This window comes from Myotis myotis, unplaced genomic scaffold (assembly GCF_014108235.1).
Source record: "Myotis myotis isolate mMyoMyo1 unplaced genomic scaffold, mMyoMyo1.p scaffold_m19_p_3, whole genome shotgun sequence".
In the NCBI taxonomy this organism is placed as follows: domain Eukaryota; kingdom Metazoa; phylum Chordata; class Mammalia; order Chiroptera; family Vespertilionidae; genus Myotis; species Myotis myotis.
This window is the reverse complement of record NW_023416335.1, coordinates 162372123-162398627: the sequence shown is the minus strand read 5'-3', so window position 1 is coordinate 162398627 and position 26505 is coordinate 162372123. Positions and strand designations below refer to the sequence as shown.

Sequence of the window (26505 nt, the reverse complement as noted above, 5' to 3'; positions counted from 1 at the left end):
CTCAGTTTCCCCATCTGTAAAATGGGGATAATAATACTGACCTACCTCACAGGGGTGTTGTGAGGCTTTAACTAAATGTTGTGTAAAATGTTTTGAGATACAGAGGCAAAGGCACTAGGGAAGGGCGAAGTGTTATTTGGACTTAAGGAAGATGAAATGGTACCATAAATGCTGCTATTCTGAGAGCCATTTTAAACTGCACTGCTCCAACCACTCCCGCTTCTCATCACCAGGACAGCAGGTCGAGAAAATATCTTTCCTTTCACTTGCTTCTGGGGTTTGTGATTATTCTAAACACTTAATTTTTTTCCCTTGCTGTATCTCCTCCCCTCACCGCCTCAACTTGTTCCCTGTTCCGTTTATGCGGAAATGGCAGAGATGCTTGAGAAATGAGAATGTATAAGTGGGTTGGAAGTTTATAGTCTGAAATTTCAATTTTACTTTGTACTGTACATCTTTTTACTTTAGAATTTGCAATAAAGGGTTACGTCAATCCTGTTTTCAACTCTCCTCTTGGACTGGCCTGTCATTCTGTCATCGCGCTCACACCGAAGCCCCTCCGCCCAGGGAGGATGGGGAGTCCCGCGCTCGCACCCAGCAGGACCCCACCGCTGCCCTCCTGCCCTCCCCTGGGGCCCGGGCACATAATCTGAGCAGAGTCTGTGTGAGGTGCTTGGTCTGGCGGTGCCCAGCCATTCAGGGGGTGGGAAAGGTTTGGGGCTCTTGGGAGACCCTCACGAGGCCTTGCCAGGATGGGGAGAGAAGCTTGGCAGCAGCCCCTGGGCGTGGGCACACCTCTAGCTGTGGCGCCCCAACACGGCCAGCATTTTGTTCTGGCCCCGTTATGCTTCCCACGCCCCCTTACTGCCCACAGACCATTTCCTCTGGGGCCACACCTGCAGCTCCGGCAGCTCCGGTTCCAACGCCGTCCTGTGCCCCTCACCAGAGGCGGTTAGGGACTCCTAACCGGAGTTTCCCATGTGTAACGGAGTTAATACCTTCGGCCTTGGGTTTTGGAAATTAGATCAAACGATGTAACTGCTTCGCCATAGCGCCTGGCACATTGTTAGTGCTCAGTAAATGGTAGCTCTTAGTGGAAGAATAAGTTCAAAATAAGGTCCTCACGCTGACAAGAAGGGGGGGGGGGGGGCTGCCTCCTGCCCGCCTGGCAGGCTGGCCCCGGGCTTTCCTCTCTATTTACAGCGCCCCTGGATATGCCCGTCATTTCCAACTAACAAACCGATCGCTCCCTCCTTTGTGGGTTCTGTGACTTTTATAATACGTCGCAGGGAGCACTCCCCCAGACGGTGCCCACTTTACAGCCGGGGGCACTGGGGTGCGGGAGGATCCGGCCCATCTGCAGCCCAGGCCCAGGCGCCCGGCGACACCAGCCGCTCTTCAGTCAAGAGCGGCTTTGCCTCCCACCAGCCGTGCGCCTCCGCGGGCCCGCGCCGGGCAGGGGCGGTGGCGGGCGGGCCGGGGCTGCCCGGCCGCACCCCATCGCCGTCGCCGTCGCCGTCGCCGTCGCCGCCCGTGATCCACAGCGTGAGCAGGATGAGCAGCGCCCCGGCGCCCAGCGACCCCACGAAGCCAGCGAAGAAGCCGAGCGCCAGCGGCCCGGCCCAGCCTGCGGGGCTGCGCTCGTACGGGGCCTGCGGCAGCCGCTCCACGATCAGCTCCAGCTCGTCCCAGTTAGGCTCGGAGGCCGAGGCGCGGCGGGAGCGCGGGGCCGGGGCGGGGGCCGGGGCCGGGGCCGGGGCGGGGGCGGGGGCTGCCGCGGGGACCCCAGCCGGCGCCGGGGGCTGGTAGCGCTGCCCGGACTGGCGCAGCTGCAGCGCCGCCTGCTGGTGGAGGTTCTTGCCCAGCTCCCGGGCCACGTCGGGGCGGCCGCAGCGCCGCAGGGCCCGGGCCACGCGGTCCCAGGGCAGGGTCGGGGCCTCGGCGGCCAGCCAAGCTGCCAGCCCCTCCCGGCAGCCGTCGGAAACCTCGGGGTCAGTCGCCTGCCGCCGCCGCCGCCGCCGGCCCGGCGACCCCGACGTGGGCCCCGACGGTTCCGCCTGGGCCAACCGATCCTCAGAAAGTCTGGCCAGCTCGGCCTCAACGTCCGGGTCCGGCGCCTTCAGAAGCGACTGGAAATGGCTGCACTCCTCCGGGGTCAGCAGCTCGGCCAGACGGACGGCTGTGTGAGGCCCCATGGCGTCCAAGGCCCCCGCCAGAACCAGTACCGAGCCCCAGAGTGCCACGCCTAGGGCCCCGCCGGGAGCGGGGGCCGCCATCGCCTGGCGGTGACGGAGGAGCTCCGAATGCGCACCGGGAGGGGAGGGGAGGGGCGGGGCGCTAACACCCACGGGTGGTGGGGAGGCGGGGCGGGGGGGGGTCCACATTCAGCAACTGGGGCGAGGGAGCCCAGCACCCCAGGACCTGGAAGGGGGCTTCCAATACACGCAACTGGTTGGAGAGACAGCTCCCAACACACAGAAATTAAGACGGAGGGACCCACAAAATCCAGGAATTGGGAGTTTCCCGGCACCCCTGGGTGGGTGGGACTCAGTCCCCCTGAGACTGGGAGGGGCTGCCCCACTAAGGCCTCAAATTTAAAAAGTCCCGGGCATCTCTTCTAGCCCATTTCCTGCCCCCCCCCCCCCCATCCTCCACCAGAAGCCCTAGACCCCTAGCCCTCCGTTATCTCTGGTATCCAATCAATACCCAAATTCTCTTCTTTCCAGATAAATACTAAACATTTCTAGACTGTCATTTCCCATCCTCTGACATGGCATCCAAACCTTCACCCAGGCTTGTCTGGGTGAGGCAAGCTCCTCCTCCAGGCCCCAGCTCCCTACACACACACACACACACACACACACACACACACACACACACCGAGCCCACTCACACCCAGCCAGTGGCTCTGGCTCGCCTTTGGATCTTGGCTGCACTCTTAGTTCTGCCTGGGCCACTCCTCCGCTGACAGGTCTCTTCTGGAAAGCCCTCCCTGACTCCATCCTCTCCACTCCTACAGCTCTGCCTTTTCGTTGCCTCCCCCATTCCACCGTGAAGCCCATCTACTGTCCCCATAGCAACCAGTGCATCATTATTTAGTAAAGATTTCTTGAATCAGTGTGCGAATTAACTTTCAAATCAGTTGTGTCCCACCCACCCACCCACCCACCCAAACACACACGAGATTCGAGATTCATGGTGGAGCCTCCACTCTCCACAGGGCATGTGAGGTCCTCCCGGCGCAGTGGCTCCGTCCCAGTGATTCTTCCAGCCTCACTTCCCCCAACTCCCGCCCTCACTTCATGCTCTTACAGCAAATCCCATGGAGGGTGCAGTTGCCAGCCTCCGTAGCTTTGCTGCTGTCCCCCGTCCTGTCCAGGAAGTTTTTCCAACACCCACCACCACCACTGTGAGTCAGGGTCTTTTCTGGGCCTTCTCTTTTGTTTGTTTTAATCCTCACCAGAGGATATTTTTTCCATTGATTTTTTGAGTGGAAAGGAGGGGAGAGACAGAGAGAGAGAGAAACATTGATGTGACAAAGACACATCGGTTGGTTGCCTCCCGCACACATCCCTAGTGGGGCCAGGGATCAGGCCTTCAACCAAGGAACATACCCTTGACCAGAATCGAACCTGAGACCCTTCAGTGTGTGGGCCGACTCTCTAACCAAAAACAAACTGGCAAGGGCCCGGGCATTCTTGAGATAACTGTGCATCCTACATCAAGACACTTATCTGTAAATTAATTAATTAATTCAAGGATTTATTCATTGTCTTCCATGTACCAAATACTGTGCCAGATGTGAGAATAAAAATTCTGATCTGGCCCCTCCTCAAGCAGCTCTATGCAGCTGTGTTTTCAAAGGATCCATTTTTCAGCTTTCCCTACCCTACACTCTGGGCTCTTCAGAACCGTGGTTGTGCTTAATCATTTCTATATTCTCAGTGCCATGCACACAGCAGGTGCATAATAAACCAACTAGAGTACAAGGGGGGTCTGGACATCCAAGGCCGGAGAGAGTTGGGGTCACTGAACCCTGGGGCAATGCCCTGGAGCCCTCATGCCCAGGCACACCCCCAGATGCTTCTCTCAGTGGGGAGAACCATTTGCTTTGTCTCCTGAAAGCCTGGTGTATATACCAAGCACTGAGCCCTGGGGCCACTACTCCCCTTGGACTCTGGTGCATTTTCAGCAATTTTAGAGCATTTGTCAAGGAAGCTGTGAATCCAAACCTCACGGGTATCTCCACACAGTTTTTTCAGCAACATGCTCCTTCCTAGTTTTATCAGTCTCCGGGTTTATGCTGAGTTGTCAAAGATAGTTTGGGGATTGACAAATGGTGGCGGATAAAGGACCTTGGGACCTTAAGACTAGAATTCAGCTAGCTCTTTCCTCTGCCCTCTGCCCACTTTCCCTCCATGCACTCATTTATTCCTTCATTTACTCATTCAACAAACATGTAAGCCTTTCTTGGCCCCCCACACTTCAGAGCTCTGGGGATATGAGTCTGGCCCAATTCTGAGCCTCTGAGAGCTCAGAATTGCATGAGAGCTTTCCCTACCCAGGGGCTTTTTGGAGCCTGAGAGTATAGCCTTTCACCTGGTGGCCTCAGGGCCCAGTGCCTGGTGGGCACTGCTTGTGCCAGATTGAATAGCAGGGGTTCCACAATAATGTTGTGCTCAAGGAACAGTAACACCCATAGCACCACACCAAGGGCACTGACAGGCCTGGATGTCCACGCCGTCCCCAGAGGGCTCCCCACATCTTGCTACCCCCAAGAAATCCTCTGGAGACCACATGTCATCGTTTTAATACTGTGTAATACTTTCTTTTAAAATACAGTCTCTTCTGAGGTAGACAGACCACAACTGCAGAGCATCTTCAGACAGGAGATAAATACGTCCATGTACAACACACAGCAAAATGAGGTAGAAATGGTTACAGCTGGAGGAGAGGACCCCGACCCCAATCTGGGTGGAGGAAGGAGAGGGCCAGCTTGCTGTGTCTGCCCTCCCCCAACCCCTGCCCCTGGATTCTTTGGTATGCCCCCCCAACATTGCCAGAGCCGGACCTGCCTTCCCCCACCCAACCCAGTGCCCATGAGGTAGGTGCTAGTAGACTAGGGGATGTCTCCTTGTGCAAAGTTCCCCAAGGCCAGTAGAAGAGGCGGTGGGTCTCAGTCAGCGAGGCCCCCCAACCCCCCAGAGCCGCCTGCCTCTTGAAGGGAAGGGATCCCAACCCCCACTTCCCTGAAGCCCTCCCCCCATATACATACACACCTGAGAGAACCTCCTCACTCCTGGCTCCCTCTAAGGGCCTTTCACAGCCAAGACCCTGCAGCCCACCCCACTGCTTCTGAGGCAACAGTCCTGCAAACAGCCAGCTCCGAGGAGAGGAAGGCCAGCAAGAGACCAGGCGTGAAGAGGGGGAACACAGAGCAGCTTCCCTGGCGGCCCTCAGCACCTTGGCACCCGAATGCTCCCCCTGCACACCCTTCCAGCTGGGAGGGGGGGGAGGTGCAGAGACTGTAGCAGCTGAAAGGGCAGGCAGGTACAGGGAGGGAGGCTGGGGTGGGAGAGAAAAGAAGTTAGGGGTGAGGGCTTGTCCCCCCCCCAACTTTGGACCAAAGGTCAGAGTTGTGAAATGGGCTCCCGAGGGGGAGGTGGCAAGTGGCTGAAGCCCCATCAAGGGAAGTTGGTAGGAAGAGGAGGAATACGGTTCTCAGAAGAGAGCCCAAGCCTGGGCTTCTGGTGGAAAGTGTGGATGTGACTGAGAATAAACCCCCAATGTTAGCATAAAACAGCCTGCCCCCCTCACACTGCCTGCCAAGACCTCGACCCTAGGAGAACGAGAAAGGAATATTCCCCACAGAACCTCTCCTGTGTCAGATGCTCACTGCTCATCAGAGCCTCCTAGCGGACAGAGAAGGTTGAGTCTGTAGTCAGTTTTGTGCCCAACCAGACTTGTGGCCAAACTGTCTTTCCCTCCAGAAGCAATCCCCTTAGCCTGGATTATAGGAGACCTCTGCCTGGTCAGTGGCCAGGTGGACTGACCGCTCTGAGGACTTTCTGCCTCTGTCACCTTCCCATTGGGGCCTCTCAGGCTACTCTGGGTCTGGGGCAGGAAGTAGGCGAGGACAACCCAAGTCTGGTTAACCCTTCACAGAAAATACTAAGCTGAGAGTGGGACCCAGTTGGAGGAGTAGCAGAAAGGGGGCCAGACTCACCTGATCTCAAATCCCACAACACGCTCCCCAGCACCCCTGCCTACAACCTTGGACTGGGAGGAAGCCTACAAATACATTCTGCTTCCCTCTGTCCCAGGAAGAGCAGGGGTCTAAGTGTAGCCCTGGGTCCTCCTCCGCCCTGCCCCACAAGTCTCACTTTCCAAGTCTTCCGGGAAAATGTGCTCCCCTGAGGGGCAGGGTGGGTGGTGGGATCACACAGGAGAGTAGCCGACGTCTAACATTCTTTCTGAGGTCAGTTTCTTCCTGAGTTGTCAAAATAAAAAGAAAAACAGCAAGTTCTACACATCTTACAAAAATAAGAGGCCTAAATATTAAACAAGCTACATTCCTGGGACTCCCCCCTCAAAAACAAACAACAACAAGCCCTTCTTTGGGTGGTTTTTGCTTGACACCTCCCGCCAGACCCAGGTTTCAGCTGGGTAATGGGGTGGGCGGGAACTCCCTATCCCCTCCTCCTCCGCCGCGGGACCTCCAGATCTCCTGCAAAGGGACACTGCAGTCTTTGAATGAGAGGGACAGAAGGCAGGGAGAAGGACCAAGAGGCACCGAAGCTAGAGAGCAAGGGATGGAGACAGCAGAGGGTGATAGATGGAGATAGGGGAGGGAGGAGCAAACGAGAAACTGGGCCAGGATCGGGGGACTGGAGGAGTGGTGACAATAAGGCAGAGAGAGAAAACTAAGCGAAAGCAAAGAAAGAGGGGAGAGTGGGGGGAGGAGGAGGGAGGCATCCAGATAGCGAGGAGACACAAGAATTGTGGTGAGAGCGCAGGAGTTCCTTAGGCCCCCCAGGCAGACTTGCCCGTCTGAGGTGCGGAGATGGCAAGCTTCCCGTCCACAATAAATAGAAAAAACCTGAGTACACAGCGCATATGGCATCTATCTGCCTAGCAGAAGCATTTTCCTTCCCACGGAAAAAAAAAAATCCACCAACAGCCCCCTTTCCTCCCTCCCCACATTCATCACTGCACCCTCCCAGCCAGGTGGGTTACAGACATCCCTCCCAGGACCGGGGAGGGAGGGGTGGCGGCTCCCGCGCCTCCCCCTCGCGCCGTCAGTGTCCGAAGCCGTACATTTTGTCCCACTCCACATACGAGTCCAGGTCCTTGGGGGTGGCCCGGGGGCCCACCTTGGCCAGTGCCGCCTCCAAGTCCTTGTAGGAGAGGGGGCGCTGCAGCCCCGGGAGGCCCGCCCCGGCCGCCGCCTGCTGGCACAGCTGGCCCAGCTCGCCCCCGGAGAAGCCCTGCGTGCCCTGCACCAGGGCCGCCAGCTCCCGATCGCTCAGCACGCAGCCCTGCTGGGCCAGCGCCCGCTGCAGGATCTGTCCGCGGGCCGTACCATCCGGCAGCGCCACGTAAAAGCGGAGGACAAAACGCCGGCGGGTGGCCTCGTCCAGAGCTGCGGGCCGCGAGGTGGTGCCCACGACCAGCACGCCGTCGGCCCCCGCGCCGCAGCCGCCGTCCAGGCAAGCCAGGAGCGGCGCGAGCAGCGAGCCCGCGGCGGCCGCGCCGTCCTCCCGGGTCGGCAGCAGCGCGTCCAGCTCGCTGATGAGCAGCACCGCGGGCGGGCGGCAGCGCGCAGCCGCGAAGGCCGCCTGGAGGAGGCGCGCGCCCTCGGCGGCCCCGGGCGCGGCCAGCGAGGCTGCGCGCAGGCGCAGCAGCGAGGCGCCGAGCTGCGTGGCCAGACAGCGCCCCAGCAGCGCCTTGCCCGCGCCCCGCGGCCCGAAGAGCAGCACGGTCCGCGGCGGGCGCGGGCTGCCGGGGTAGGCGGGCGGCCGCAGCAGGGGCCACACCAGCTCCTCCTCCAGCGCCGCCTTGAGCGGGCCCTGGCCCGCCACGTCCGCCCACTGCACCGGGGGCCCGCAGTCCAGCATCTTGCTCGTCACCAGCTCCAGGGCCCCCGGGTCCACCGCTTTAGGGGGCTCCTCCGACGGCAAGGCAAAGGCCCCCCGGGGAGCCGGGGCCGGCGCGCGCTCCGGGAACTTGTCGAAGGACTCGAGTGGCGGGCCGTAGCCCGGGGAGCCCAGGACCTTGAGGGGGACGCCGCCGGCGTACTTGCCCGACGCCTCCTCCGCCGCCCCCGGCAGCTTCGCCCGGAACCCGTGGCCTCGACCGTCGCCGTTGTCCGCGGCGGGGTAGGCGGCGCCGTCGGCCGCCGGGGCCTTGGTGGGCTCGTAGACGTACTTGCGGTAGCGGCCCTCCGCGCCCTCGTCCGCGGCCTTGCGCTTCAGCGACACCCCGGCCTCCGCCCCCGGAGCGGCGGCCTGGAAGCCGTAGGAGGCGGGCGCGGGCCGGGCCGGGGCGGGCGCGGGCAGGGGCGTGGGCGCCGCCAGGCCCGAGGGCAGGTAGGGGGTGGGCGGCGGGGCCGGGGGCGGCGGCAGAGCCCCGTAGCCCGGCTGCGCGGCGTAGCCCCCCGCGGGGTAGTTGTACAGAGGCGCCGAGGGGCCGTAGCCGGGGGGAGGCGGGGGCTGCAGCAGCGCGGCCGGGGGCGGCGGGGGCAGCGCGGTCCCCGTCTGCGCGCAGTAGCCCGGGGCCAGGTACCCCCCGCCGTAGCCGGCCGCGTACTCTTGCGCCGCGGGCGGGCCCCCGCACGCATTGCCGGCGTAGAGGGGCTCAGGCAGGTTCCCGGCTAAAACCGGGGAGCCCCCGAGGCCCCCGGAGCCGCCCCCACTGCCCGACTTGGTTCCCGGGAGGCCTTCGTGGAGCGAGGCCAAGGGGTAGTGTGTCTCTGGCCCTGGCCAGGGCTCGGGGTCCCCCTTGGCGCCGTTGAGAAAGGCATCGCCGTAGCCGCCCAGGGTGGGGCGCTCGTAGGGCGAGTCCAGGACCCCCGAGTACTTCTCGGCGTAGCGCTTGAGGAGGTTGGAGGCCGTGAGGGCGGAGATGTCGTCGTGTGCCCAAGCGTAGTGGCAGCGCTGGCGACCCCCAGGGGGCAGCTCCAACTTGTGGGCTGGCGACGGGGTGGTGGAGGAGACGTCCAGGTGCTGCTCTGGCCACTGGTTGAGAGGCTGGGCGTGTTCCGGTGTCCAGTGCATCTTCGACAGAGCTGCAAGAGAGAAGGGGTGGTGAGGTCCTTCAGGGCCCCACCTCCCCGCGCGCCCACCGCCCCGCGCGCCCACCTCCCTACCCACCGAGACTGCATGCAGCTCGGGACAGGCTGGTTCTCCCGCGCCCACCACCCTCCTGGGGAATCTTCTCCAGCACCAAGTACACAGTACCGCAAGCATGTCAAACTCAGCCTGCGGGCCGCATGTGGCCCACAATTAATATTTTTGCGGCCCAGCCAATATAACAGTATGTAAGAAACGTTTTAATAATAATTTCATAATCTTCCCCACACACACCACGTGCATCTGTAGCCGCAAACCTTGCATATCAACTCTGGTCACCCAATTTTAAAATTAGACTTGTTAGTGACATCTCTGGGTTTGTAAAGAAAATTATGGTAACTTAAATTCATAAATATTCCAGCGCATGTGGAAGAAATTCCAATATCATCCCGTTTTGGACGCGTGGCAGTTAACTGGTTAACCTTTAGAATATCCTGTTATACAAATTATTAATAACAAATTACAACATTCACTAATTACTGATCACTATAATCGTGTTGCATTCATTTCCCTTACGTGCCTTACATGCAGGCGCACCACTTCTCTCCACTAATACCAGCAGCAAATATTTTAGCAGCCGATTGCTGCGTCATTACTCTTGCACTGACTTGTTTGGTGTGCGCAACACGAAATATTTAGCTTTCGGAGAACAAGAAAAATAGATTTATTTGCGTTACGCTTATTAATTTGTGCAGTTATTCAGTGTCTGGTAAGTTAATGTTCAAGAAAAAATATTAATTTTTATTAAAATATTCTATTATTTTATGTTAACGATTACTCATTTATTTCAGTCCTTGTATTCAGCATGTCTCTATCGAAATAAACCTACATTTCTATGAAAATTGAAGCTTTTGGGTTTTTTGCAGCCCACATAAAGTTAAACCTTGTTTATTTGGCCCTGTTAGCCTTTGAGTTTGACATGCTTACAGTACAGGATTTACCCCTCTTGTCCCAGGGTTAAAGTTATCTGAAAATACTTCCCTCAGAGCAAGAGGGATCTGGAAAGGACATGTTTGGCCCTAACTTCACCTTTTTTTATATTAAATTTATTGAGGTGACATTGGTCAACATGATATAGGTTTCAGGTGTAGGTGTCTATGTTACAAGATCTGTATATTGTACCATGTGCCCACCACCCAACGTCACATCTCCTGTCACCATATATTGGGGCTGCCTTCTCCTCCCACCCCCTTCCCTCTGGCAACCAACTAACTGCATCTTATAGGCAATGATGATTATTTGTCCTGGCCACACCAGCCCTGACCTCTAGAACACAATGGTCCTGACTTCCAGACCTAATGTCGTGAAGGGTAGAACATGCTAGCCCTGGAAATAGCCAAGCCCACGTGGGGCTCATTCAGGAACAGCTGTTTGTTGCATGCCCGACGTGCTAGGTAGGCACTAAAGAGACACTGAGGTTGTGTAATGATGAGAGGCCTGCCCAGGGCCGCTGACCTAATGGCCCAACAGTTTGATAGCCTTCAGTGCTCTGTTCACCTCCATCTTCCTAGAGACTCCAGGGCCCCCTTGGGGCCTCAAGTGAGGGATATAGATGTCTTTGGCAGTTCCGCGCCATCCCTGGGAAATCCCAGAGGCTGATCTAGAAGCATTCACTTCCTTTCCACTTGGTTTCTTTTAGTCTCTGCCTGATAAGGTCAGAGCACATGGGTTCCAGACCCAATTCTGCACGTGATGGCTGTGTGCCCAGGGCAAGTGTTGCCATCTGTCTCATTCCCAAAATATGATCATCACAATACAGAGAGGTTATTTAGATAAATCACAATCCAGGGAAGATGGGGGAAAGTTAGTTCACAGCATTGCAGTTAAGTGCACATCTTAGCTTCCCAGTAACCAAATAACTCACTTTGCAAAGTAAAAAAACATGGCCATACTCAAAAACAGCAAAATGTTTCTAGCATAGAGATCACAGGGCTTATTTTTCATGGACCTCAGGAAGCAAACCTATGAGATGTAATAATGTCCTCTTAGCCATGCCACAAACACAAATATTACATGGCTGTTTCTTACACTGCCCCTCAACACCAGTCAAGGCATGAGCCAAACTAGTCAAACGATTCAGGGCCTGGGGAAGTGCACTCTCTGGGCACATGGCTCCAATGGGTTAGCCTGATCCGAGGGTAAAAGCTCAAAGACTAAACGGCATACTAGAGATGGTTTTTGCTGATGAGTATTTCTCAAACCTACGCTTTTAATGAGATAAGTTAGCCTTACAGTTTCAATATTCTTTCTTCAACAAATACTAAATGTTATGCTGCGGGGGGGGGGGGGGAGGTGGCGGCGGGCGGGGGCAGATTGCAAGGTGAATATGATGGTTCAGCCAGATGTGGAGACAGATAGACAACATCTTTTGTGAGGTGGGGCTCAAGGGAACATGCTACACCTGGTGGAGAAGGCCTCACCAAGGAAGTGGTGTCTTTACTGGATTTTGAATGGTGAGGGACCAAGGTGACCAGACAGGCTAGAGCAGTGGTTGGCAAACTCATCAGAGCCAAATATCAACAGTACGATTGAAATTTCTTTTGAGAGCCAAATTTTTAAACTTAAACTATATAGGTAGGTACATTGTTATTAACTTAATTAGGGTACTCCTAAGGCTTAGGAAGAGCCACACTCAAGGGGCCAAAGAGCTGCATGTGGCTTGTGAGCAGCAGTTTGCCGACCACGGGGCTAGAGGGTGCCAACACCTTTAAAGATACAGAGCACAATGCATTCAGAAAGCCTGGACTGGGTTAACTCATATACCCTATCCCCTTCCTCAAGACAATTTATTGCCACATTCTTGAAAATTGTCATAATAAATCTACGTATCTACTGTGTCTATGATGTGAATCATGTGCCTTAAGAAATAGGGCTTCAAACAAACAAACAAAAAAAGACCCCAAACAGCCACAGCAATCTTGTAAAAGAAGAACAAAGTTGGAGGGATCACAAATCTGGATATCAAACTATACTACAAAGCCACTGTAATCAAAACAGCCTGTTACTGGCATAAGAACAGGCATATAGACCAATGGAACAGAACAGAGACCCCAGAAATCGACCCACACCATTGCTGTCAATATTTGACCAGGAAAGCAAAAACAATGGCGCAAAGACAGTCTTTCCAACAAATGGTTTTGGGGAAAACTGGACAGGCACATGCAAAAAGATGAAACTAGACCACCAACTTACACCATACACAAGAATAAGTTCAAAATGTAAGTCGTGAAGCCATAAAAACCCTAGAAGAAAACATAGGCAGTAAAAACTCAGACATCTCATGTAGCAGAATTTTCACTGATACATCTCCAAGCGCAAGAGAAATAGGAAAAATTAAACAAATGGGACTACATCAAACTAAAAAGCTTCTGCACAGCAAAAGAAACCACCATCAAAATGAAAAGAGAACCCACTGTATGGGAGAACATATTTGCCAATGATACATCTGATAAGGGGTTAATATCCAAACACATAAGGAATTCATACTACTCAACAATTAAGTCCAATTTAAAAATGGGGAAAGGGCCTAAATAGACAACTCTCCAAAGAGGACATACACATGGACAATAGACATATGAAAAAATGCTCTAAGTCACTAATCATCAAAATGCAAATTAAAACCACAATGAGATATCACCTCACACCTGTCAGAGTGGTTACCATCCTATCCTATATAATAAAAGGCTAATATGCAAATAGATGGAACAGCAGAACAACCGGTCCCTATGACGTGCGCTGACCACCAGGGGGCGCGCATGGAACATGGCAGGCGGCAGCAACAGCGGGATGGTGAAGCAGGTGAGTGGAGGTGCCAGACCAAGGCAGGGCACCAGTCACAGTCATCGGGGTGAGCCTCTGGTGGTTACTGAGAAGTCTTTGTTCCCGCGCGCACTGGGTCTCACCTGGCGCTCACACCTGCTGCCACCCAATGCCCAATCGCTTGGTGCCTCAGGGGGTGCAAGTAGCGGCTGCTGGCCCTGATCGCCCCTGAGGGCTTCTCCACCTCCCCCTGCTCCTGAGGGGCGGTCAGGGCAGCAGCCACTGCTTGCACCTGCTGCTGGCGCTGGCCCCAATTGCTCCATGCTGTCAGCAGGTGCAAGCAGTGGCCACTAATCATCAGAAATGGGCCCCCGGGGGGGGGGGGGCTGCCAGCAGACAGGGGACCACAGTGGGAGGGGCCAGGTGGGGGTGCAGAGGATGGGCCGAGACCTGCCCCTGTGCCCACTGCAGCCTCAAGGCCCACAGTTCCTTTCAAGGTGCACGAATTCGTGCACTGGGCCCCTAGTCAATAAATAAACAACAAGTGCTGGCAAGGATGTGGAGAAAAAGGAACCCTAGTACACTGTTGGTGGAAATGCAGACTGGTGCAGCCACTATGGAAAACAATATGGAGTTTCCTCAAAAAGTTAAAAATGGAACTGCCATTTGACCCAGTGAACCCACTTCTGGGAATATACCCTAAAACCTCCAAAAAACTAATCAGAAAGAATATATGCACCCCTATGTTCATAGCAATGTTATTTACAATAGCTAAGATTTGGAAACAGCCCAAGTGCCACCAGTAGATGAATGGATAAAAAGGCTGTGGTACAGCCTGGCGGGCATGACTGAGTATAGACCTATGAACTAAGAGGTTTAGATTTAATTTCCAGTTAGGACACATGCCTGGCTTGTGGGCTCAATCCCCAGTCGGGGGCATGTGGGAGGCAGCTGATCAATGGTTCTCTGTCATCATTGATGTTCCTGTCTCTCCCTCTCTCTTCCTCTCTGAAATCAATAAATATATATATATATATTTTAAAAATTAAAAAGCTGTGGTACATTTACACAATGGAATACTATGCAGCTGTAAAAAAGAAGGATCTCTTACCCTTTGAGACACTATAGATGGACCTGGAAAGTATTATGCTAAGTGAAATAACCCAGTCAGAGAAAGACAAGTATCACATGATCTCACTCATACGTGGAATGAACAAAATAGATCCAGAGACATAGAAGCATGGAACAGACTGTGGAATCTCAGAGGGAAGGTGGGGGTGGGGGGGTGGGGGCCAAAGAGGGGAAGAGATGAACCAAAGAACTTGTATGCATATATGCATAACCCATAGACACAGACAACAGGGTGGTTAAGGCCTGGGGCAGGGGCTGATGGTGGGCTAGAAGGGGTCAATGGGGGAAAAGGAGGGACATATGTAATAATTTCAACAATAAATATTTTTTAAATAGTGTGGTGAAGGCCTAAGGCGGAGGTAGAGGGTGGGCAGAGGGGGCTATTAGGGGATATCTCTAGTACTGTCAACAATAAAATTATATATATATTAAATTTAATATATATATATATTAAAACAAAAAAGAAATAGGGCTCATGTGCAGTGAGCAACCTACATAATCATACACTGCAAGCCTAGAAGGAGTACCAAGGAATGTTGGGTCACCGGAGGCCTGGAAGTAGGTGTATGCAGAGAGAGTGGTAGAAGAAGAGCTGAAAATAAGCAAATGGCTTCTCGGGTTCTCTTCAGTTGCCCGTACTTACAGCAGTTTGTTGACAGCACCACCTCCAGAGGCTATGACCTGACATCAATGGGAGAGGACAGTCTTTGAATCTAAAACTATTTACCCTCATCCCCACTGCCCTAGGGAGGGCGTGAGCCTTAGATACTAAAGCTTAAAAAAGGAACGTTTTTAAGGTTGTTTTGCCTTCAGAGTTGACCCTGAACAGCAATGACAAGAAAGCAGAGCAGAGGCAGTAGAGCTGAGTGCGAGGTCTGTGGGCAGGTCTGCGGGTCCTACTGAGGGTCTTCAAAGAGCAGAGGCATTAGCTGGTGTCAGAGGGGGTCATTTCCAGGGACGTCAGGAATCACAAGGGGTCTGGTTGCAGCGTCATATGACGTAATATCAGAGTTATACAAGTGCAAACACAGGTGGGGCAAAAGTGGGTTTACAGTTGTGAGTACCGGAAACACAGTTTATTGTATTATTTATTAATTATTGCATTTTCTATACAAACAACTGTAAACCTGCTTTTGCGATGCCCCGTGTTGTATTACCACATGGACCCTTAAACCTGTTTTGTTTTTTTTCTATTCATTGTTATCTGTGTTTTGGCTCCTTCATATGGAGAAAAGAAGTTTGATGATAGCACTTTCCCTGAACACATTCAGCTGGGAATGATGGGGAAGGACATCCATAGACACGGCAGGGAAGGCTGTGTGTCCGGGCGGTTCCACAGGCATTTCCTTCACCCCCTCTGCCCCTCTTCACTCAGGTCCCCACCCTCAAGGCCAAGCACTCAGCCTTGGCCACCACTGAACCACTCCACCCAGCAGTGTGGATGCCAGGAATCCCCCCCCCCACCCCGCCCCCGTGGCTCTCCAAGCCTGTCCCAGCACCACACCCCCTCTCTCTCATCTATTCCAGGATTAGCCCCTCAAGCTGCTCCTAGCCCTACCCAGAGGGGCCCTTGTCCCTGGCAGCTCATCCAGCCCACCTGATCTCTACCCTCAACCCCTCCAGGTGCTGGCCTTCCACTCTAGGTAATTCTCTTCCATTTTAACCACTTTGGCTTTCTGTTTGCACCTTTATCTATGTCTGCATCCACTTCACAGGCAGGAAGCCTGAGGGTCCATCCAGCCCAGCCCTTGATCCCATCTTGGTTCAGCTGGGATCTTGCCTCATTAATTAACTATCCCTTCCCGCTACTGTGTCCTGGCTCCCTCCCCACAGCAAGCATAATTGTTTCCTGTCCTCAAAAAGACCTCCTGGACCCTAAGTCTCCACTTGCCACCAGCCCATCTTTCTTCCCCTTCTTTCAAGATCCTTTCAGGTCGTTGTCTAAATGCAATGATCTGGCCTCTGTTAGAGATCCTTGAATGGTTTGACTGGGGAGCAGAGGGCCAGGTCAGCAACTTCTAAACTTAGTCACAACATGTTTGATCTCAAGACTTCCTCTCACCTCTTTCAAGGGAGGAACAAAGGTCTGGCCAGAATGCCACTGCCCAAGGAAGGGGAGAAGACAGAAGTTTGAGGAGGTGAGACTGCCATCCTGCACTGGGCTGAGCATGCTGGCCCGCATGAGCCTGGCACACGCCGGCATTCACGCCTACACCACCCATGCTGTGCAGAGGGGTGCACAGCTGCAGGCGCATGTGCATGTCTGTGCCTGTCGCTTACATATGCGCTCGGTCTCATCTCTCTGGGGCTTTAAATGCAAACTCAGCTGGTGCTTTCTGACACAACCAGCCTCCCCGCTTGCCTTCCTCCCACCCCCTCCCCGCCTGCCAATCCAGAGAGGTTAGGGTAGAGCATGCTGTCTCCCTGCCCCACACCCACCACACCCACCACACCCACCGCACCCAGGCCAGTGACAGTCCTCTTGCTCTCACACTGGGACTCTGGGTCTACCTGTGACCCAGCTCACAAGCCCCTCCCATGCAGCCTCCTACATGAGGGATCTCCCAGGAGACCCTGCCTCCCTTCGGGGTTCACAGACTATACTCGTCCTCTACATCACCAGAGACTTGGGGAAAAGTGTGAGCTTTGAATCAGGGAGGCCTGAGTTTGAATCCAGACTCACTTATTCTACAATCCTATTCAGGTTGCCTGACCTCACTGAAGCTCAATTTCTCCATCTGTTAAAGGGCATCACATAGGCCTCGCAGAGCTGTCTTGAGGATTGAAAAAAAATAATGTATGTAACGTATGCAGTCCAGTATGGGGTACAAAGTAGTGTGATAAATGGTACAATTAAGAACCAGAGCTGTGGCCCATCCTTACTGAGTGACTCTGAACAAGTGCCTTCCCCCTGGGGTTGAGGTGACCGGGAGAATGTTCTGTGAGGGGGTTTCATCCCAGCTGATATGATAGAACAGTCCTCATGCCATTTCCCAGCACCCTGCACTGGGGGCAGGGCCAGCCCCTGTTCTATCTTGTGTAGCCCTCACAACAGGCTTATGGAATCAATGCCATTGTCATCATTCCCCTTTGACAGGTGGGGAGACTGAGAGATTAATACAGCCTCAAGCTCACACAGCTATCACATAACAGAGCAGGATTCTGAGGGCAACAGTCTGACCAGAAGCCCAGGCCCTATCTCTTGGCTGCACCAACTCCCTGGTCCAGCCCTCGGGTACACACAGCCCGGGAAGAGCCTGAGGACATTACCTGGCCTTCATCTTTGCCTTGGCCCTATGGAAACATGTGTCTGTATTTGCCTGGGAGTGTGGCCTGTGCCCCCCAGGCAGGAGCATTTGTGTCCTCTCATGGCAAAACAGCCCAGTAGAGCTGTCCCTTTCCCTGCTGACTTGCCATCTGATAGGTATTCACCCCCCTGGGCTGGGCAGACAGTTCCTCACCTGGGTCTGGGACTTCCCTGGTGGTGGCTGGACTCTGGAGGAGAGGTAACTTTCTGAAACTGCACCCTTTGGGGAGCAAGGTCGGGCTCTGAAGCAGCTCTTTCTCTGCAGACCCTTGAAGGCCACGCGCCCTTCCACACAGAAGAGGCTGATCCACTGGACTCCACCGACCTTCAAACGCAGGCGAGCAGTAGACAGTAATGGAAGGAACTACTTGATGGAAGAGGAAGTGAAAAGCTCCTCACACCCTCACCCCTTGTTTTTAGGAAGTCTTCCGGGATCAATGAGAAGCGATTCAGCGTCACAAACGGCCAGAACACTCAGTGCACCGACTTCCGCCCCATGGACCTCTCCAGCCCCCATGGGCCCAGGGAGGGCACTCCCTGCAGTGGGCCTGACACAGGCTATGGGAAGCTCCTATGGTTAACCTAGGAATGGGGAGCTTTCGGCCCCAGCCCCCCCCCCCCACCCCCCCCCCCCCCCCCCCACCCCCCAACCCCCCGCCTCCTGGGAAAGGAGAGACGCTGGAGACCCAGCTCAATCTCCAGTGGCCAGTGATTTAGTCGATCATGCCTAGATCATGCCTACGTAATGTAGCCTCCACAAAAATACGAGGGCTGGGGTTCAGAGAGGTTCTGGGTTGGGGGCCATGTGGAGGTGCTGGGAGGTGGTGCCCTGGGAGAGGACGGAGGCGCTGCAGTCCTTCCCACGTGCCCGCCCTGTGCACCTCTTCCATCTGGCTGTACCTGCATTACAGTCTTTTATAACAACCTGGTAATCTAGTAAGTAAACTGGTTTCCTGAGTTCTGTGAGCCACTCTAGCAAATTAATGGAACCCAAAGAAAGGGGCGTGGGAATCTCCGATTTATAGTCCCTGGGTCAGAAGCACAAGTGGCAACCCCAACTTGTGATTACCCTCTGCACTGGGGCCTTCTCGTGGGACAGCCCGGAGCCTGTGGGATCTGATGCTATCTCCAGGTAAACAGTGTCAGAATTTAGCTAAATCTGCAGGACACCCAGCCCGTGTTGCAGAATTGGCTGGTGTGGAAACCCACACGTCTGGTGTCAGAAGTGAAGCGGTGTAGTGTGAGCATCAAGAGACTGTTTTTCTCTCACACACGCCTCCTCCACGCTCACTCTGACACCCCAGGGCAGCAAACGCCCTGAGCTGTCACTGTGGGGCCATGGGCAAGACACCTAATCTCTATCCGATTCACTTTCTTCAGTTGTCAAGTGAGACAGCTGGTGTGGATGGTGGACTGCAAACTTCTCTCTCACTAGGAACCTTTTAAAGTAAACTTTATACTTGATGCAGCAGTAAGAGACTCCAACCATGCAGTGTCAACACCCCTCCAACTCTCTAAGGAGGCCTTTGCCTCCTAACCCCCTTCCCCAGCTTACAGAATTCTATGATTCAGAATTCCATTACCCACCGGGAGGGAGGGGATTGGACCGAGCAGGGCTGGGGGCGGGGCAGGGAAGGAGGGGCAGCTGCCCGGCGGCTCCAGGCCTGTGAGGAGCAGGGGCTGCTGCAGCCCCCTCTTGGGCAAGCTCCCCAGGGCTCCATTATCTCAGCCGGGAACAAAGGGGCTGGAGTGGAGAATCCCATTGTTGGCCCTCATATGGAAATCTCATTAATCTATTCACTGCGGCTCCCACAGGCCTTTTGTCCCAGGCTTTTTGTCTAGTGCTCACAACTGTTCCCCCAGCCGCTGGGCCCTGCCCTGCAAGAGGAGAGGGAGGAGTGACAAAAGGACGCCCCAGGACCAGTCACCTGCCACAGCCCTAGCACCCACCACACAGGAAGCTCTTCCCCCGGTTCAGGGCAGAGCGCAGCCCCCAGCACAGCTGGGCCTGCACAACCCTGCCTGGGGGACCTTCTGGGCCTGGTTCTGGGCTAGCATGGCCGTTTAGGGGATTAGCCAAGGAGGCCAGAGGGACAGCTGCAAACTCACTGCAAGGGCTGCAGCCTGTTTCTGCAGGCACCCCGTCCCGTTCCTAGCCAGCATCCCCAATGCCGGGTGTTAGAGATGCAAGATTGGGTCAAACTGCGAGCTGTCCTCACAGACTCTATTGTGTAACAGAGAAGATAAGGCATAAGTGGTCATGGAGAGAGGGAAGGAAAGGAAAGGAAAGGAAGGGGAGGGGAAGAAAGGGAAAGGGATGGGAGAGGAAGGGAAGGGAGGGGAGGGGAGGGAAAGAAAAAGAGAAGAATGAGTTCAGTAGTTCTCAGTGGATGCTATTTTTGGAGGGGGATCAGGATAGCACCTAAAATGGGTGTCTTGGGATGGGAAGCATTGGGGTGTATTCATGGACTTGAAGTGAAGGCGAAGGACCAGAGCTGAGCAGGGAGTGCTGGCACATCCGGGTCATCACTCACTCATTGCCCACAACACCCCACCGCAGTAGATACTATTTACAGATGATAAAACTGAGTCCCAGAGAGGAGGTGTGGCTTGCCCAGGGTCCAGATGGGGGCCCCCTCCCTCTGAGCAGTGTTTTTCCCACTCCTTCAGGCTGTGGTAAGGCAAGGATGCAGACAGAGGAGCAGACCCCTAACTAGAGCAGGGGTCCATGCACAAGAATCTGAACCTGTTCTTCCATGTCCCTGTGCTCCTCGGATGGAGAAACGGTGAAGCTGCAGCTGGGGAAGGGGGAGGGGCTTAGGAAGGTGAGGAAAGGCTGCATGTTACCCAGGAGTGGGAATGGCCAGGACAGGTGTCGGGCTAATTCTCTTCGGGTCTTGGGGCAGGAAGTCCCAGGCTTCTCTGGTCCCCCAGTAATGAAATGCAAGCCAGCTTTCCTCTCCATGCACAGGCCCTAAAGAAATCTAAAAAAAACCCCAGCCCTGCTCATTCAGGGCCTACATGCCTGTGCTCACCAGGTCCCACCCATTGGAAGTGCCCTCCCTCTCCCAGCTGACTCCCATCCTTCAAGGCCCCTGGCGAGTCCTGCTCCTTTATGCATCCTCCCAGCCCTAAGCGACGCCTTGCTTTCCTGGGGCAGCTGGGGAAGGTCCCTCCTGACAGCAAGAACAGGGGATGTCCTTCCTCTTTGCACTGGTTCAATCCCCTTTCAACACTCAAGGATGTTGTTCCCTCAATTCTCCCCTCTCCTGCACGATCATTTCCCCTGTTCTTCACTCTCATCAGCCCACACACATGCTGCTAGTCTCCCACCTGAGGGGGGAAACGTTCAAAGCAATCTCTCAATCCCCCTCCAACTACATCCTTTTGCTCTTTGCTTGCTTTTTAACAAAAAACAGTTTGAAAGACACTTACACTGCTATTCCTGATGCCCCCCCTCCCAAACGGCCTTTCACACCTGCCTGCGGTGTGGGGTGTGACCACGTTGTAAAACCTGATGGTCAGTTTCAGTGGCCTCAGCTCAGCAGTTCAGCCTCAGCTGACAACGTCCGTGCTGGGCTCCCTGCCCCTCTCCTCTTCAGCCTCTGCCATGCCCTCCTTCGCCCTCACCCCCAGCCTCGCAGAGTCCGGGGTTCAGCCTGTGGGTCCTTCTCTCCACATTAATTCCTGAGAGACCCCATCCAGTCTTGTGGCCTCGACCATCGTCTATGCATTGAGGTTTCCTGAACGTGGCTCTCCAGCCTGGTTTTCTGTCATGCACTCCCCACTGGTGCATCCAACCTTCTTGCTGACACCTCCACTCCAATATTTAATTGGCATACCTGACATCTCCAAAAACCAAATTTCTGACTTCCTCACCACCCCCACCCCAGCTTCCCATCTCAGGAAACGGCAGCTCCAGCCTTTCTAGCTGTTCAGGCCAGAAACCTTGGGGTCATCTCAAACTTTCCTCAGACCAACGAATCTGGCTTCAAAATCTATCCAAACTGCAATCACTTCTCACCACCTCCCAAGACATCTCTCACCTGGACGGCTGCAGTGGTCTCCTATCTCACCTCCCATTTCTACCCTTGTCCCCCACTCTCTAGTCTCAACACAGCAGCCACCTAGAAAACATGTCTGACCCTGTCGTTCTTCTACCTAGAAATTTCCAATGGCTCCTTTCTCATCCAGAAGAAAAGCCGAAGTCTTCCCTGTGGCCTAGCAGGTCCTGACGCTCTGCTTCCCTTACCTCTGGGCCTCCGCCAGCTGTGCTGGCCTTCTGGGTAACCCCACGCCCAGCCTGCTCCCACCTCGAGCCCTCGACCTTGCTGTGTGCAGTGCCTTCAACACTCTTTCCCCAGGTCTCCCCGTGGCTCACACACCCCCTCACTCACTTCAGGTCTCTGCTCAACTGCCACCTCACTGTCCCCTCAACCTGATGGTCTCGCGTAAGCTAGCTCCCTGTTGCTCTATTTTCTTGTACCCACTGGAAAGTTCAATGAGAGCAGGGACTTGGTTTTGTTCACTGTCATATTTCAAGCACCTAGGACAGTGCCTGGCACACAGAGTCCTTAATGGACCTGTGTAATGGAAGGATGGCTGGATGGCTAACGGGCAAAGAGGCTTGAAATTGCCTCCATGTCCAAATTTTTTAAAAAAGGTAGGGTGACTATATTTGAGCCCAATGAGATGGCGAGGGTGGCAAAGCCAGGGAATTATCTCTGGTGGATAGGGAAAGGGTGCCTGCAGCCGAAGGGCTCTCAGCCCAGCCACCAGCCACCCCAACTAGCCCGCCCTCCCTCCCTCCCTCCCTCCCTCCCTCCCTCCCTCCCTTCTTTCTTTCTTTCTTTCTTTCTTTCTTCCTTTCTTTCTTCTTTCTTTCTTTCTTTCTTTCTTTCTTTCTTTCTTTCTTTCTTTCTTTCTTCTTTCTTAATCTTTCTCCTCTCTTCCCCCAGCCAGGCCTCTGGGAGAGGACAAAAGGGGCAATGGAATTCCCATCAAAGGCCACCGGACACATGGTAAAGAGATCAGGGCCCTTGGGATCCTGCTTCCTCAAGGTAGAGAGGCCTCCCCGCCAGTCTGGCTCCTCTCTGGGGTGTGTGTGGGGGGGGGGGTGTACTCTGGGCCTGGACTCTTCATATGTCAAATGCCAAACAGCAGGAGGTCAGCCTGACTGAGGCTGGCCAAGTGGCCCCCATCTGGGCTGTGTGCACACACTGGGCGGGGTGGGGGGGTGGGGGGGAAGTACAGAAATCCCTCCTGTGTCCGCGGTCAGGGCCACAGACAGGCTGTGACCATCTGTTGTCCTCTTGAGAGGCCAGGCCAGGCCAGGGGCCCAGCACCCTTGAGGATAAACCTTCCCTCTCCCCCAGCCTACTAAGTGTTTGCAAAGAACTCTCATGGTTACCATTCAGTTTCACTCGTACAACTTCCCTCCCAGATACTCATATTCTCCCCATTTTACAGAAGAGGATGTGGAGGCTCAAAGAGGGGGAGTGATTCTCCGAAGTTCCTGACACCTGGTAAGAGGGGACGTGGGGATTCTTAGAACATTCTGCCAGCCTTGGTCAAGCTGCGTAGGTGCCAACACCTGGCCGTCCCAGAGCTCAGTGCTCAGGCACAGCTCCAGCCCAAGCGTGCCTTCGGCCCCCTCTTCCAGGGAGCCTTCTAGGAGTGGCAACCCCATGGAAGTTCCTAAGATGCTGCAGTCTAGAGCTCCATACAGCCACTCCTTTCCCACCCTGGGCTGTAGGTCTGTCCCTGGGTGTTTGGCCCCTTGTGGCCTAGGACCACTTAAGAGTAGCTCAGCCCCCCACAGGAGTAGATGACCCCTAACTGCATATGTCCACACTGGGGCTGGGTGGTCTGACAGACTGGGGAGGGAGCATCCATTCTGGGAAGAGCCCTGGCCAAGGTCACACAGCCAGAAAGGGGTTTGCACCCAAGCGTTTGATTCTATCCCTCAACACAGACTCTAATCCAGCCGTAGCGTTTGAAATGAATAAAACTAAAAAAAAAAAAGACCGTACCCTTTTATGTAATGATGTTTACTTTGAATTTATATTAGCTCACACAAACACTCCATCCATGCTTTTGTTCCGGCCCTCCGGTCCAGTTGAAGAACCCATTGTGGCCCTCGAGTCAAAAAGTTTGCCCACCCCTGCTCTAATCCTATGCTGTCCAAATCGCAGCTGCTGGCCACAGGTGGCTACTTGAATTTAAATTCACTAAAATGTATTAGTTATTTTACAATTTAAATTATTATTAAAAATAAAAATGTATCATTAAAGATAAATTACATTAACATTTCAGTTCCTCAATAGCACTAGCCACGCTCTGAGCGCTCAGCAGTCATGTGTGGCCGTGGCTGCTGGATTGGGCATCGCACACTCACAACATTCCCATCTCTCAGAAAGCCCTCTGGACAGAGCTCCATCCTGGCCAGCACTAGGCTGGCAGCCAGGGCACTTCCCGCTACAACGGGATCCTCTGGGCTTTCTCTTGTACAGGAGTCTCACCTCTTAGGCTCTCTGGGTAGACCTCCCTAGGACTCAGACTCCTTCCCTAGGGTTCCCAGGCAGTTCAATGGTGAGCTTAGCTCCAGCTTCCCCAGGAAGAAGGGAGGCAGGGCTCCCCCCAAGCCCAGCCTGTCCTGCTTGCCGCAGGGAGGAGAGGGGCAGGCGGAAGAGGAGCAGAGGACAGGGCTGTCTGTCATCTGGCCCTTTAGGCTGTGTTCCCTTCCCACCCCATCAGCTGCTCAACACCCATCCCCCCTGGTTTACCATCCTCATCCTCATCAAGTCCCAAGGACAGATGGGGGCTGGCAGGGAGAAACGTGACCACAGTGAAAGCCCTCTCAAGTGGCAACAGAGTCCGGGGGTCACAGCTGGGTCCCGCGAGGCCTGGCCAGTCCCTCATGTCCGGCCTTGTGTCAGCCAGGCTCCGGCTAAAAGCAAATCTCAGTGAGGGGAGGAGGGGCCTCTTAGGAGATTTAGGAATGCGTAGGTGCTGGATTATTCCGGCAGACACAACCGCAGTTAAAGGTGCAGCCACTCATGTGGTCACTCATCCATCCGTCCTTTCAACACACACTGAGTAAGCCCCCACCATGTCAGGATCTAACAAGAGGATGTAAAGATGGACAGGTAGGCTCCCTAACCAGCTTGACCAGGTAGGGACGAGGTTTGTTCTGGCGGTAATCCCTGTTCCAGGGTAGATGAAGTTTCTTTGTCTCTGCCCAGTGGTCTACGCAGGCTGGACACCCTCTAACTCTAACTCCCTCCCCCAAACAGGCACGCCACACACACACACACACACACACACACACACACACACACACACACACACAGCTGCTGCTGCTGCTGCCTTGGTCTCTGGCCAATCACAGCACTGAAGGGTAAGTCCCACTGCCCAGTGGCCCCCAGGGAGTGTATTTGCACATTTGAGCTGCTCAACCTGCAATGACAAAGCCTGGGGCCTGGGAGGAGACACAGCAGGAGGGCGGGGCCTGTGGAGAGCCGGCCTCCCTCCCGCCCAGGGGAAAGTTCAGGACTAGATTAAGCGTTCTGGGGCACAGAGGAATTTGGGGGCCTCAGCTCCAGCAGCGAATAAGCGATCCATAAAATCCCAATTTACACACTCACTGATCACACGGCCCCTCTACCGCCCCAGAGGTGGGCGTTGTTCCTGGGCTTCCCCTACTTTTGCAGAAGGTCCTGGGGAGCCAGGAGCTGGCCCAGGTCACAGGCCCCCAGTGTTTTATCTGCAGACACGATCCCACCCCGAATCCCTAGGCGGGGCACCCATCCCCAGGGCTTAGGGAACTGCCTGTACCCGCTCTGATCTGGCCCACCAGGCAGTCACCTTTGTCTGTCCTCTGGGAATAACAGCTCTTCTTCTCTCCTGTGCTGCCCGGGGCTGCAGGAGCTGACTTCAGACTCATCACCACCACTAATCACTTTTCCAGCTCTGAATCCCACCCCGCCCACCCGGTCTTTCCAACAGTCCCTGCAGGTTTCCCCTTGCCCCTCCAATGGTGTGCTGCTGGGGCTGCTCTGAGTCCCTTTCTGCACCGCCACCCCCCTCCCCCTAGCCCGGTTATTACCTTTTTCCCCAGAGGAAAACACAATCTGTCTTCACCTAAATTGTGTTCCCTTCACTTAGTGAGGCTGCAGGAATTTCAGCAACTGAAAACCATTCTGGTAAAAAAGCATCCTCTTTTGCCCTAGCTGGTTTGGGCTCAGTGGATAGAGCATCGGCCTGAGGACTGAAGGGTCCCTGGTTTGATTCCAGTCAAGGGCACATGCCCCGGTTGTGGGCTCAATCCCCAGTAGGGGGTGTGCAGGAGGCACCAGATCAATGATTCTCATCATTGATGTTTCTCTCTCTCCTTTCCTCTCTGAAATATATTTATTTATATATATATCCTATATAAGAAACATGCAAATTAACTGTCCCTCCACCACAAAGATGGCTGCACTCACAGCTGAAGCTGAGTTCCCGTGGAGCTTGACAGGGGACCTCAGGCTGCACCTCACACCTGACAGGGCTTGACGGGGGACCTGAGGCCCTGCCCCGACCCTGGCAGTGCTTAACAGGGGACCTCAAGGTGTGCCCCCTGCCCCAGTGCTGGGCCGAGGGACCTCAGACCACATCCCCCACCCTGGCACCAGGCCAGAGGACCTGAGGCCGTGCCCCCCACCCCGGCACCAGGCCGGGGGACCTGATGCTGCGCCCCTCACCCAGCGGGACTTGACGGGGGGACGGGAGGCCGCTCCCCTGCCTGGCGGGGCTTGACGGGGGACCTCAGGCTGTGTCCCCTGCCCCGGCCTGGGCTGAGGGACCTGAGGCTGCGCCCCCACCCAGCGGGGCTTGACAAGGGTGGGACCAGCCAGGTCTGGATCTAGCCCAAGAGGGGGGCCAGCTGGATCTGGGTCTCACGTGATTTCGAGGCAC

At 54.9% G+C, this 26505-nt stretch overlaps 2 protein-coding genes across 3 annotated transcripts in view; both read right to left on the bottom strand.

The window, feature by feature from the left end:
• Positions 1-30: 30 nt before the first annotated feature.
• Positions 31-2292, bottom strand: LOC118651357 (transmembrane and death domain protein 1-like). Its single transcript, XM_036300426.1, has one exon. It carries the CDS (start codon positions 2274-2276, stop codon positions 1317-1319), a length of 960 nt encoding a protein of 319 aa, XP_036156319.1. The 5' UTR covers positions 2277-2292; the 3' UTR covers positions 31-1316.
• A 2501-nt stretch (positions 2293-4793) lies between these two features.
• The window catches only part of FIGNL2 (fidgetin like 2), a 31672-nt gene continuing 9960 nt past the window's right edge, over positions 4794-26505 (bottom strand). Inside the window, exons 1-2 of one of the 2 annotated variants that reach the window (XM_036300665.1) lie at positions 17702-17936; positions 4794-9286 (exon numbers count right to left, since the gene is read on the bottom strand). In XM_036300665.1, coding sequence (XP_036156558.1) covers positions 7299-9275 — 1977 coding nt within the window. In that variant the 5' untranslated portion in view covers positions 9276-9286; positions 17702-17936 and the 3' untranslated portion in view covers positions 4794-7298. Of the gene's footprint in view, positions 9287-17701; positions 17937-26505 lie in introns of those variants that run through there. The other variant, XM_036300664.1, reaches the window with a different exon arrangement.